General features: G+C 39.1%; 1 protein-coding gene across 12 annotated transcripts in view; it reads left to right on the top strand.

Moving 5' to 3' along the window:
- The window catches only part of CLDND1 (claudin domain containing 1), a 50,017-nt gene extending 36,611 nt beyond the window's left edge, over positions 1 to 13,406 (top strand). For 10 of the 12 annotated variants that reach the window (XM_063805122.1, XM_063805120.1, XM_063805118.1 and 7 more), the window contains 3 exons: positions 745 to 855; positions 2,551 to 2,688; positions 2,861 to 4,266. In XM_063805122.1, coding sequence (XP_063661192.1) covers positions 745 to 855; positions 2,551 to 2,688; positions 2,861 to 3,081 — 470 coding nt within the window. In that variant the 3' untranslated portion in view covers positions 3,082 to 4,266. 12 annotated transcript variants of the gene reach the window in all.
- Positions 13,407 to 14,324: the final 918 nt, after the last annotated feature.

Genomic DNA, 14,324 nt, shown 5'->3' with positions numbered 1-14,324 from the left:
GCTGGAATGGAGGGAGAGACGGGAAGTTGGGTATGCTGTTAAAGACCTACTTTGGGAGTGGGACTGGGGCAAATCCTGGAGGACTCTAGGCAGAATGAGAACTTTGGTGTTGACTCCAAATACAGTGCTGAGCCATGATCTGGTCACCCTGGCTGTTGTGAGAACAGAGGCAGCAGACAAAGGTGGGAACTAGAAGACTATGGTTAGGAGGCTATAGAAGTAATTCAGGTTAAGTGATGATTATGACTCACACCAGAATGGTAGCACTGAGCAGCAGCTGGATTCTGGACATAGTTTGAAGGAAGAATTCCTGGGATTTCCTGATGGAGTGTAAATGTACAAGAATTACTCTAAAGTTTCTGGTCTGAGGAACTGGAAGTGTGGATTTGGCATTCCCTGAGATGGGGATATGGTTGGTAAAGCACGGTTGCATGAGAAGATCAACATTCCTATTCATTTCAGTCTTTGTTCCCTCCCCTTCTTCCTAGGCTTTCTACATAGCTATTCTGCCATTCATTTTACTGCTTCCACTTTATTTTCTTCCTTGTGCCTATCTCTTCAGCCTGCCACTGAGAACCAGTGGCATCCGTTGGACATCTATGAAACCTGTGTGTCAGTCAGGGCCAGAGAAGTTGCTGACCCCTCTGGAAACATCCTTTACTTTTTACTTCAGAGAATAATTACTGAAAGAGATTTTTGTTAAATGTTTATAATTAAAACAACAGGCAATTGTTCTTGTTCCAGAGTCATTTGATGTGGTCACAAAATGTGTGAGTTTCACACTAACTGAGCAGTTCATGGAGAAATTTGTTGATCCCGGAAACCACAATAGCGGGATTGATCTCCTTAGGACCTGTGAGTACTTTGATTTCACCAGGACAGTTGGGGGAACAAAGATAATTTTATTTGTCTCTTTTTGGACTATGTTTTTGGAATAAGATGAGTTAGTAGATTGTGCCAACGTGAAATAAAATCTCTAACAGTATCCAGTGAACTCTATTCTGTTGATATTTTAGAAGTTAGATACATGCTTACCAAATTTCAAATGATTTGAAGTTGACAGGGCCAACTACTTCATTGGATGATGGGATCTAGACCTTCAAAAGATGTTATTAATGGGCCCATTTAATAAAAGGAAATTTAGTTGAGATAACTTATACATTCCTATATTTGAATTAAACACTTTCCACTGCTTGAGTTCAGATAAGTATATGTGAAAAAAGTTTACTGCAAGCTCTGAATGAGTCAGTGAGTTGTCAGGCCTGTCAAAAGTGTTTATCCAGTCTTAGGTGATAGTAACAAAAGGGTAGATGTCAAAAAAGATGAAAGTATTTATTAGGAACAGCCTATTCCCTGATGGTCAGGCAGCCCATGAAATACTGTCTTCAGATTTGAGCCTCAGTTTTCAGGGCTATAGGGACTTGCCCAGAAGAATGACCATGTTGTAAGAGAAAAGGTTGAATAAGAGGTAGGTATTCAGTTTTATAAAGAGAATGTGTAGCAAGCAGTTTATTACTAGGAGAGTTTGAAAGAAAGTAAGTTAGAAAAACACATAAGAAGTTCCAGAAAGCAAAACCAGCACCAAAAGGTGTAAAGTTTGGTCAAGATTGATATGAATGCATTTCTAATAATGAATATTATTGGAAAATGGAATGGCATGTTTTGTGAGGTCATCAGGTTTTCTTCCCATGTTGATGAGAGATTTATGATAATTAAAACTACCTTTAGATTCTCTGCTTTGTGCTTTATGTATATTCTTCAACAGCCCTATAAGACAGGTCATTTATAATTACCATTAATTTACTTGTTGTTACTGCCTTTAGATCGTATAAAGACCTAGATATTGTTGGTAGGTAGAATCAGACTGATTTTTGTATCAAATCCTGGCTCTACCACTTCTTGTGTTATTTTTACAAGTTATTTATGACTCTTGCCTCAGTTTCCTTAATTACAAAATGGAATTAATAATAATACAGCTGTAGCTATGGGGGATTGGATTCAGGACCCCCTGCTAATTCCAAGGTTGCTAAAGTACCTTATATAAAATGGCATAATATTAGCATATAACCTACACAGTCCTTCTGTATACTTTAAATCATCTTTAGATTGCTTATAATACCCAATACAATATAAATGCTATGTAAATAGTTGTTATACTATATATTTGTAAATTTGTATCATTTTTTTTTCTGAATATTTTTAACCCTTGGTTAGTTGAATCTGCAGATGTGAAACCTGCAGATATGGAGGGCTGACTGTACCTACTTTCTAGGGTGGTTGGGAGGATTAATACAGAAAATGTGTAGACAAACATAGCATGGAACATAGTGAACCCTCAGTAATTGCCACTACCTGTTAGTGTCCTTTTACTTTTATCAGGACAAGAGTAGCATCCTTTTGAATAATGTGCTTTAGAAAAGAGGCCTCAATGTTAAAATACTTTCACACTTTTTGAGAAAAGATCTAATTAGAATATGAAAGAAATTGCCATTGCGGGGAAAATGGTCTGAAATCATGGTAACACTTCTTTTCTCTCTTTTTAAAAATCAGATCTTTGGCGTTGCCAGTTCCTTTTACCTTTTGTGAGTTTAGGTTTGATGTGCTTTGGGGCTTTGATCGGACTTTGTGCTTGCATTTGCCGAAGCTTATATCCCACCATTGCCACGGGCATTCTCCATCTCCTTGCAGGTAGGTTTTGTCATCATACTTACCTTTTAGCTTCTTCCTGTCTCTTTAGGGACCAAAGAGTTATAAATCTGAAATGTTCATGTATTAACTGCCCTGTCACATTGCCTGAAAAGCTCTTTACTGTGCTTTTACCCAGCCATGTTTTGTTTTGTTTTCTAAATTTTCCCCCAAGGTCTGTGTACACTGGGCTCAGTAAGTTGTTATGTTGCTGGAATTGAACTACTCCACCAGAAACTAGAGCTCCCTGACAGTGTATCCGGTGAATTTGGATGGTCCTTCTGCCTGGCTTGTGTCTCAGCTCCCTTACAGTTCATGGCTTCTGCTCTCTTCATCTGGGCTGCTCACACCAACCGGAAAGAGTACACCTTAATGAAGGCATATCGTGTGGCATGAGCAAGAAACTGCCTGCTTTACAATTGCCATTTTTATTTTTTTAAAATAATACTGATATTTTCCCCACCTCTCAATTGTTTTTAATTTTTATTTTATTTGTGGATATACCATTTTATTATGAAAATCTATTTTATTTATATACATTCACCACTAAATACACACTTAATACCACTAAAATTTATGTGGTTTACTTTAAGCGATGCCATCTTTCAAATAAACTAATCTAGGTCTAGACAGAAAGAAATGGATAGAGACTTGACACAAATTTATGAAAGAAAATTGGGAGTAGGAATGTGACCCAAAACAAGTTGTGCTAATGTCTGTTAGACTTTTCAGTAAAACTAAAGTAACTGTATCTGTTCAACTAAAAACTCTATATTAGTTTCTTTGGGAAACCTCTCATCGTCAAAACTTTGTGTTCACTTTGCTGTTGTAGATAGCCAGTCAGCCAGCAATATTAGTGCTGTTTTCAAAGATTTAAGCTCTATAAAATTGGGAAATTATCTAAGATCATTTTCCCTAAGCATTGACACATAGCTTCATCTGAGGTGAGATATGGCAGCTGTTTGTATCTGTACTGTGTCTGTCTACAAAAAGTGAAAAATACAGTGTTTACTTGAAATTTTAACTTTGTAACTGCAAGAATTCCAGTTCAGCCGGGCGAGGATTAGTATTATTTTTAACTCTCCATAAGATTTTCAGTACCACCAAATTGTTTTGGATTTTTTTTCTTTCCTCTTCACATACCAGGGTTATTAAAAGTGTGCTTTCTTTTTACATTATATTACAGTTACAAAGTAAAATTCCCCAACTGCTATTTATTTATTCCAGCCCAGTACCATAAAGAACGTTTCACCATAATGACCCTCCAGAGCTGGGAAACCTACCACAAGATCTAAAGTTCTGGCTGTCCATTAACCTCCAACTATGGTCTTTATTTCTTGTGGTAATATGATGTGCCTTTCCTTGCCTAAATCCCTTCCTGGTGTGTATCAACATTATTTAATGTCTTCTAATTCAGTCATTTTTTTATAAGTATGTCTATAAACATTGAACTTTAAAAAACTTATTTATTTATTCCACTACTGTAGCAATTGACAGATTAAAAAAAGTAACTTCATAATTTCTTACCATAACCTCAATGTCTTTTTTAAAAAATAAAATTAAAAATGAAAAGAGACTCAATTGTATATAGAGTGTCTGAATTGATTTAAATCTCAACACTTTAGGATAAAGAAGTGGAGGCAATCTCTGTGGTTGTCTGTGGAAAGTGCATCTTGCTGTACAGGGCTGTCGTTATGTCCTGTGTTTGGGTCTCTTGTTTGATCTTCTGGGAAATGTAGGAACCCCTTCCCCCTATTAGAAATAAGAAAATCTTTATCTTTTATTTTTCAGAATTTTAAACCATGTTCTCAAAAGTAGTTTTGTTATCTCTACATGTCATACTTAATGTGGCTAGTTTTCAGTAAAGTCATTTAGTGGCTGTGGATGTTTGTGTTCTATAGTAAATAACCAAGTCAGCTTCTGACTTAGAACAAAGTCAGCATTACTCTGTAGCCAATTATTGCCTGTGAAATGACTGGTTACTCAGGTTTCTATCTAATCTTAATTCTTGAAGATTCATTACCCTTCAGCGCCTTCTGTGGAAGGTGGAAAAGAGAAAAGCTAAATGAACAAACAAAACACCTTTGGGAATGGGATAAGAAAATTTTTGGCAGCATGATATTTTTGTATTGGTCAGTTATTTTAAACAATGTCCCTGCCTCTTAATACCCCAGAGTTACATGGGAAGCTACTAGCACCATAACCCCTGGTGCTGCATTGTAGTTGGTATTTTTAGCATGTTGCAGGGTAGCTGAGGTTATCTTTCCTGCAAAGACTTTTTTTCTTTGGAATATATAGGGCTGTATTGTTTCATTTAAATGTGAAACTGATTCTAATCAGGTTGAACCATATGAAACTGCAGATATTCAACCATTTTTGATCAACCTAATAGATAAAATCAGTGGCAAGGCGAACCCTATTAAATTTAATCTTTGAAAGCAACCCCCAAAGTAAAAAAATAATTTTCAGATTTTTCAGAATGAAATTTTTTTTTTTTTCTTTTGAGATGGAGTTTCACTCTTGTTGCCCAGGCTGAGTGCAATGGTGCGATCTTGGCTCATCACAGCCTTTGCCTCCTGGGTTCAAGCGATTCTCCTACCTCAGCCTCCCGAGTAGCTGGGATTACAGGCATGCGCCACCATGCCCAGCTAATTTTGTATTTTTAGTAGAGATGGGGTTTCCCCATGTCGGCCAGGCTGGCCTTGAACTCTCCATCTCAGGCGATCCGCCCGCCTCGGCCTCTCAAAGTGCTGGGATTACAGGCATGGGCCACCATACCCGGCCTCAGAATGAATTTTGTGGCAATTTAACAAATGTGTTTTAAGACTTTGATTTTATAGCTCCTAACTAAATGATGTGGGTAAATATCCTCTATGATTTTTAGCAAAAGACTCATTTCAAAATTTATTAAGTATAGCCATAAAACACAATTTGGCACAACAACAACAAAAAAGGAATTCTAGAAGAATTTATTCAGATAACAGTGTGCCTTCTGTCTGCATCATATTACACTAGGATTTCAAATTTATAATCTAATGGGAATGTGTTAAAATTTTACCTGCTTTAGTTGTGTGTGTGCACATGCACACGTGCGTTAAGGGAGAGGATAGGGTTGACAATCACTCCTAGGTGAACTCATTTAGTCATATGATTTGAGAAGAATGAGATGACCACAAACCGTATCAATTTAGTTTGTTTTTCCATTCCAGAAACATCACCAAATTGCAGACTAGCACAGTTAAAACCTATAGACCCTGTCATGTTCAATTGACTATAACATATAGATCAGGTCATTTTAATACTTAGCCTTCATATAAACTTTCACCAAAAATGAAAACCTGTTAAACTAATTTTGCTGATTGAAAAACTTTCTTTTTTGTGAAATGGAGTCTCACTCCGTCACCCAGGTTGGAGTGCAGTGGCCCAATCTTGGCTCACTGCAACCTCCGCCTCCTGGGTTCAAGGGATTCTCCTGCCTCAGCCTACGGAGTAGCTGGGATTACAGGTGTGTGCCACCATGCCCAGCAACTTTTGTATTTTTAGTAGAGACGGGGTTTCACCATGTTGGCTAGGCTGGTCTCAAACTCCTGACCTCAAGTGACTCACCCACCTTGGCCTCCCAAAGTGCTGGGATGACAGGCGTGAGCCACTGCACGCGGCCTGATTGCAAAACTTTCTGAAATTCTCTAGCAGCTAAAAGAGCAGTTAATGGGTGCAGCTCTGAAGATGCAAATTGTTATTTCACAAGCTTGATGCAGCTGTGTCCTGGCACAGATGGGTGGAGGCTTTTGTCCTCCTTTCAGCACTCTTCTCAAAGGGAACAGTGATTCATACCTTGAAAAGTGAGGAATAAACAAGGAAACGGATCTAAATTATTTTTCTATTGCTCATCAGGTGTTCTTATACTCCATCATAATAAGATACATTTTTCCCTGGGGCCAAATTACATGCCATCATCCTGCAAATTCATGATGTGAAAATGCTCAATTGTAAAAAGAGTAACAGAATTATTTGCCCTATAGAAGAAGTTACCATAGAGTGATTACATTCTCTTCAGTGCCAGAATTTCTATTACTAGCATTACGTGTATACAAATATACATTATTTGACATATAAACATTTACATACTTTCAGCAAACTTCTATAAAAGCAAGATCCAATTTATATTACTTTGTATATTTGCAAAGGTTTAGAAATGTGAAATGAGAATTTTCTTTCTGCCGTACACCTTTTAAAATATCTGAGTTACTAAGTAATGTGTCATCTTTACTGGTCCAGTGTTAGTGTCTCAGTATGTGAGCTTTACCTCGCCTGCCCTGCAGCCTTTCAGCCCCTCCCAGTCTTCCGCATTTTGTTCGTTTCTTTCCCCCCTTAGCTTGTATTGTCATTGTATGTTCACAAACATCTTTGGTTCTCTTGCTCCCATAATTTCCTATGACACCTCCCTTCGCAATCCTTAGCCCTATCTTCATAGACTGTGCTGTCCAGTTTTCTTAATCTTAAGATATCAAGGATGGCTGTTCAGAACTACTAAGTTGATTCTATAAAAAAGTATGCTGTTTGACTTCAACTGCTTTATAATTCTAAGCATCTCTAATTATTGATCTTTTAACACCCTGCCACACATTTTCCAAGTCTCTACAAATGTTAGTTGTTGGAAACCTTTATTCTTCCTGCTTAACTTCCATGGAAGGAGTTTATGCTCTCTTTTAGAAGGGAATACTGGAGTCAACTCTTGTAGTATCTCCCAGCCTTATTTGCTTCTCTATGTAAAAGAAGAATGTATTATCGGGTTGGAGAGATTGCTGGAATCAGGGCATCCACAAGGAGCAGCATGGTATACGGTGGTTAAGTATTTAGCTTGGGAGACAGAATGCGAGCTTTGTAATCCCAGGTCTATCTTTTGTCTCTTAGCCTTTTTCCAAACACCCCTTTTCCCATCTGTGAAATGCTTTGATTATCATGTGTCTCTTAGAGTTGTGATGAGGATTATGTAAATTGCTTAGCATAAAGTAGTCGCTCAAAAACTGCTAGTTATGACTGGCTGCATTGTGAGGGGTTGGGGTTGCCAAGCCTATAAAGTGGTGGCTTTTAGCCTAGGCTGCACATTGGAATTTCCTGGAGAACTTAAATGTTTTCGTTCCAGAGAATCTGATTTAGTTGGCCTGGGCTATGGTCGGGTCATTGAAATTTTTAAAACCTTTCCAAGTGATTCCAATGGGCAGTTATATTTGAAAGCTATGTTTAAACGCAAGAAATAGGATTCTCTCTCTCCTAGGCAGATTATGAAAGAGTGGGCTGTGGAGTAAACAGACCTGGCTCAGTGTCTGCCTTCTAAAAGCCATTTCTCTACTGTGCTTTCCACAGTCTTCTGTTGACTGGCTCTTTGTGACAGGTCCCAATCCATCCCACCTCTGATAGTTGGAGATGCGTATGAAGAGTCTGCTCTGCAGATCCAGTGCACCCCCGGTTCTCAGGTTCAGATTTGGCAGGATGTAATAGGAAGCCTTGTTTGTTTTGGCTTCAATTCCAAATTATTTTCTCTAATCCGGTACTTTCAGGGACCCTGTAATTTGAGGTCATTAGGCCTCTATAAAGAAAGTGAATATTCTGATCCCTGTCTGCTTATCAGTTCATTGTGTTCATACTCTTGGTTAGAACTAGGAAGGAAAGAGGCATGCATGAGTGATTGATGTTAACTTCTACCCAAGCTAGAAATTCTGAGGATGAACATATAATAGCATTATCTATAAAATGGGATATTATCTGCCTCAATAGGTTTTTGTGATGGTTAAATAAGAAGGTATACGTGCAAGTGGTTAGAACACCTTTGAAAACATAAGAGCTCAAAAAGTGTTTGGTACTATTATTTGGACATTAATGCAGTGCACGGGAAGGAGGCAGCCTTTGCTTGCCCTGTGTGGTCCAGCTCTAGGGCATGCGGGACTCTGAGCTGTTGGGGTTTACCACAAGGCTACACTCCAATGGGGATTAGAACTAGGGCTGGTGTTACATTATTGGGGAAGTCTTCTGTTTCCAGTAAAGGTTTGTTTCAAAACAGAGCTTCATTACATGGGCTTTTTAGCCATACAAGCCACTCAAGGTGGAAGAATTTTTGCTTTTAAAACTCACATTTTAATCCTTTTTTTCAAGTAGGACAGCAGTGGGGTGGAACTTTTGGCCTTTCAATGATTGTGCTATTGGTAAATCGAGATAAATGCATCAAAAACCTTTCTATTAGTCCATTTGTGATTCTATAACAGAATACCTGAGACTGAGTAATTTATAAATAATAGAAATTTATTTTTAATGGTTCTGGAGGCTGAAAAGTCCAAGATGCCAGCAGATTTGGCAATTCTGATTCCAAGACAACACTTTGCATGCTTCGTGCTTCAGAGGAGAGGAAAACTGTTCCTCACATGGGAGAAGAGTAGAAGGGCAAAGAGGGTGAGAGTGGGCCAAACTGTACCAATTCCATCCATGAGGGTGGAGCCCTCATGGCCTAATCACCTCTCAAAGGTCCCACCTCCTAATAGTGTTACAATGGCAATTGAATTTTGACATGTGTTTTGGAAGGGGCAAATTTTCAAACCATAGCACTGTCTTTATGTTGTTTAAAATTGGACTCAGGTCCATTGAGGGAAGTGGAAGAACTTGGATTCCTGCAGCTTGTTTGCAGGCTCCTGAAATCAGCCTCTACAACATGCAATCCAATTAGATTTGGATGGTTCATTTTAAGTTCTGAGGGTGGAAGTGGAAGAACTTGGATTCCTGCAGCTTGTTTGCAGGCTCCTGAAATCAGCCTCTACAACATGCAATCCAATTAGATTTGGATGGTTCATTTTAAGTTCTGAGGGTGGAAGTAGATTTCAGGGATCCACACCATGGTTCCACTGCTGAGTAATGGTGGGTATTATTCATGAGCACTTAACAAGATGCCAAGTGGCACTTGTTACCATGGACTCAAAGGAGGATTCAAAGATATGAAAGATAAGACATTATCTAAAAAATTCTAGAGAGAGTTCCAACACTTGATGCTAAAACACCCTTGTAATGGTTAATATTAAGTGTCAACTTGATTGAATTGAAGGATGCAAAGTATTGTTCTTGGGTGTGTCTTTGAGGGTATTGCCAAAGGATATTAACATTGGAGCCAGTGGACTGGGAGAGGCACATCCACCCTCAGTCTGGGTGGGCACAATTGAATCAACTACCAGGACAGCCAGAATAAAAAGCAAGCAGAAGAATGTGGAAAGACTAGACTGACTGAGTCTTCTGGCTTCCCTCTTTCTCCTGTGTTGGGTGCTTCCTGCCCTTGAACATTGGACTCCAAGTTCTCCAGCTATGGGGCTCTTGGACCTTTGACCACCGACTGAAATCTGCACTGTTGGCTTCCCTACTTTTAAGGTTTTGGGACTTGGACTGCCTTCCTTGCTCCTCAGCTTGCAGACGGCCTATTGTGGGACCTCACCCTGTGATCATGTGGGTCAATACTTAAACTCCCCTTTATATAAACATCTATCCTATTAGTTCTGTCCCTCTAGAAAACCCTAATGCAGCCCTCAAGGACTAATTTAGAGCAGCAGTACCCAATTTGTCATCTTAACCATTTACCCCAGGCCTTGTACCCTCCACCTAAAACTCTCAACCCCCAAGCATTTGAAATAAGATGCCTGGGGGAAGGAAAGGGAGGGAAAGGCCTTGAGCCTTTGAGTGGAGAGTGCTGTGGCCTCTCCCTCTTACTCCCTCCTATGCATTAGGCATTATTCTAGGTGAACAAGTAGAGCTACTCTGTAATTAATTCCTGACTTTAACATCCACAGAACTACTCTGGATTTAAACAGATCGATTTGCAATCCCAATTCTTTTTACTAGTTGAGAAACTTTGGGCAAGTTCTGTCATTCTTTAGGTCTCAGTAGGATAATAATGCCTATTTTTCACGTTCACTGTGAGGCTTATAAGGTAATATATGTAAAGTGCTTAGCATGGAGTCTGGTACAATTTAAGCTTTCAATCAACAGTAACTGTTATTAATCTTCAGATGATTTCAAATCCCCGGCCCTGCCTTCTCCCTAAACTCCAAGTCCAACTTCCTAGGTGCCTTCAAGGCAGCTTCATTTGAATATTTTCATGATACCTAAAATGTAATATGTTTAAATTTATACTCATTTGTCTTCTCATAACTGCACCAATTCTCATTTGTTTTACATGTTTTCCCATCAACTAGACTTCTAATGTTGACATCATCTTTGACTCCTTCTTTTCCCTGGCCTTCTATATCCAATTAGTTATCAAGATTTTTTGATTCTATTTCAGTAATGCCTATGTCACTGAAACTCTCCTGTCTAGTCACCTTAGTTCAGGTTCCTTCCTGGATGATGACAGTAGACTCTCTGCTGGTCTCTTTGCCACTAACTAGCTTACCTGAAACCCATTTTACACATCCTGCCAGCCTAATTTGTAAAGCATAGATAATATTGCATCAACCTTTTACCCCAAAACCATCAACAACTCTCTACTGCTTACAAAAGCAATCTAGAATAAAGTCTAGATTTTGTCTAACATCAAAGCTGTAACATTGTCTAGCTCTATCTTTGGATCATTTTCTCCTATTCCTCTCCTTTAGTCACAGTCATTGTTACGTTTGGACTTTCTTATATCTGTGATTCATCTTATATTGTCTTTATTTATGGAATGCTATTCTCCACATACTCAAATCTTGATCTATACCACTTCACTGCAATTCCAGTTTCAAAAATCATGACCACTTCTTTACCAATTGAAATAACTGAAGACTCATCTCAAATGTCTTGCTCTTCTGAATCCCTGTGGCATTTGGAGTAACCCCCTTCTTGCTGCTTTTGCCACTTTCTACTTTTTGTATAACAGTGATTGTTGTGCATATCAACCTTCCTACTAGAACTTATTGCCTATTTAATCTTTGTATCCCTCCAACATCTTCCACATTGCCTTGCAAAGAATAGTCCCTCAATAAATGAGAGAGTTGCTTCTGAGTTATAATCCTTGAAATTATTAGAAAGCTGCATTGTAAAATATATACATGAAAGTAGATTAACTAGGGAAAAATTAGAATTGATAGACTAGAGCTCAAATTGAGCACCTTGGAGAGACTAGGCTATGTAATGGGTCCTTCAAGGTAATTTTGAGATTTACACCTCCCCCACTTCTTGCCCTGGAGCTGGAAGAAGATGAGAGTTTGGTTGTTTGTCTATTGTGATATCACATCCACAACTTTACCCAATCACATAGGCTTTTGTGATTTTTGTTCACTTCATATAAAGTGCTTATACTAGAAAATGTTTAAAGATTTTTGTTGACATAGTTAGAAGATAAAAATTCAAAGCTGACCACTGTTGGCAAAGTTTGATGAAATAAATGTGTCCTAATCTGTATTTAAACTATGAAATAAAATTCTACAATGAAATCAGAGTATTGTTAGTTGTAAGTTTAAGAGATGAGGCCATGCGTGGTGGCTCACACCTGTAATCCCAGCACTTTGGGAGGTCGAGGTGGGCGGATCACGAGATCAGGAGATGGAGACCATCCTGGCTAACACGGTGAAACCCCGTCTATACTAAAAATACGAAAAATTAGCCGGGCGCAGTGGCTGGCGCCTGTAGTCCCAGCTACTTGAGAGGCTGAGGCAGGAGAACGGCGTGAACCCGGGAAGCGGAGCTTGCAGTGAGCCGAGATAGCGCCATGGCAGTCCGGCCTGAGAGAAAGAGCAAGACTCCATCTCAAAAAAAAAAAAAAAAAAAAAAAAAAAAAAAAAGAGATGAATGGAGGGGAACATAAATACTTTAACAAACCTCAAAATGGAGATGGCTCTTATTTCAAATGCACATTCATCAAAAGGTAAATTTTCATGAAGAGGAAACTTTACCTTACATTTCCAGTCTGGCCTGGCTACCCCCAAATCTGCCCAATACTATGCAATGTGTCTTGACTACTATAGTGGTGCTTGTCTTGATTAAAAGTAGATTCTTAACAAGCAATAATTTATTTCTTTCCATAGGAAATTACTCAGATTCTTGGCTCCATGAATAATTTTAATGATCTTCTACATTATCCTTGATAATTACTCATTTCTCAATAATCTTTTAATTTCATCCCATGACTCTGAGGATAGCTTCCAAGCTCTTTAAATGGCCTTACAAACTTATTGGCAAGTTCTATACTTAAGGCACACTGACCTTTTAGTTTTTCCAGTGGGCCATGCCTATGGTAGTTTAAAAACATGGCCTTAAAATCCTTCAATCTTGCATTGAGATTCCCATCCCCTTGAATCTAGGCTGGCTTGTGATGGTTTTGACCAATAGAGTGTGCCTGAAATGACACTCTTCTCATGAGGTCCTAAAGATCATGTGTCCTTAAACCAGTTCTCTTGGAACACTCAGTCTTAGAACATTCCCTCTCCAAACCCAGATACCATGCTGTGAAGTCCAGGCCACATGGCGGTGTCCTGTGTAGATGCTCCAGCTGAAATCCCAAGCTAAGCTCCCAACTGACAGCCAACATCATTTCCAGCCATGTGTGGGAGCCATCCTGGATGTCCAGCCTTAACAAGCCTTCAGAGGACTTCAGCCACAGCTATTATCTTACTACATCCTTGTGAGACTCTAATAAAGAACCAACTAGCTGAGCCCAATCAACCTATAGAACTGACAGAAATAAAATGAATTGTTGTTTTGTGCCGCTATGTTTTGGGGTCATTTGTTATGCAGCCACAGTATCTGCAACAGTGCTGTTTCCTACCACAGGCTTTCTCATGGTTTTTTTCCCCCTTTATCCAAATAGCTTTTTCTGACCTTTACGCTCCCGCATCCCACTCCTTTTACCCAGGTAACACTTATTTTTCAGATGAAAACTTAATATTTGCTTCTTCAGTCAAGTTTCTCTAATTATCTGTTTTAGGTTAGTTCTCTTACATTTCATCGCATTGTGAAGTTCTTGAATGTGGTAGTTATTGACTGCAGTAGACCGTTAGGTCCAAATATAAGAGTGATTCCACTTGCTACTACTCCTTTGAGACTCTGTAGATCCATTTTTTCTATACCTCCATAAGATCTAAGGTAGGTTTTTTAGTCATTTAATAGTTAATTAGCCAAGCACGGTGGTTCATGCCTATAATTCCAGTTCTTTGGGAGGCTGAGGTGAGAGGATGGCGTGAGGCCAGGAGTTTCAGACCAGCCTGGCCTTTGCCTCTACAAAAAATTACCAAAAAAAAAAAAAAAATTAATGAAGTAATCCCTTTTGAGGTAGAGGAGCACTAAAAAGTCAGTCTACTAATCACACTCCAGTTCAATTAGGGAGGTATAAAAACTCACTATTCAGTGTTAAAACTCTTCTCTCTCTTAGCTTCGGTTTGCCTGTTGTTGGGAGGCCCACAGTGGGGGAGGAGGCTTTCTTAGCCTTTTCTCTCTGTCCTCAGTCACTGACTGTTTCTGACCTCTCTATGGTCAAACCAGTGGGAGAGTAGATTAGGGCAAAGTATATTTCGACTGTGGCTGGTACTGTTGTCATCTGAACCTGGAGCCATGGAGGGCCCATGCATAATGCAGGCTCTTTCTCTTTTTAGAGCCATTCTGTGAGTTTCTCAGAGACTTTCCCTCTGCAG

Source organism: Pan troglodytes, chromosome 2 (assembly GCF_028858775.2).
Source record: "Pan troglodytes isolate AG18354 chromosome 2, NHGRI_mPanTro3-v2.0_pri, whole genome shotgun sequence".
NCBI classification, from domain to species: domain Eukaryota; kingdom Metazoa; phylum Chordata; class Mammalia; order Primates; family Hominidae; genus Pan; species Pan troglodytes.
The sequence above is the reverse complement of the archived record's forward strand: the minus strand, read 5'-3'. Positions and strand labels throughout refer to the sequence as shown.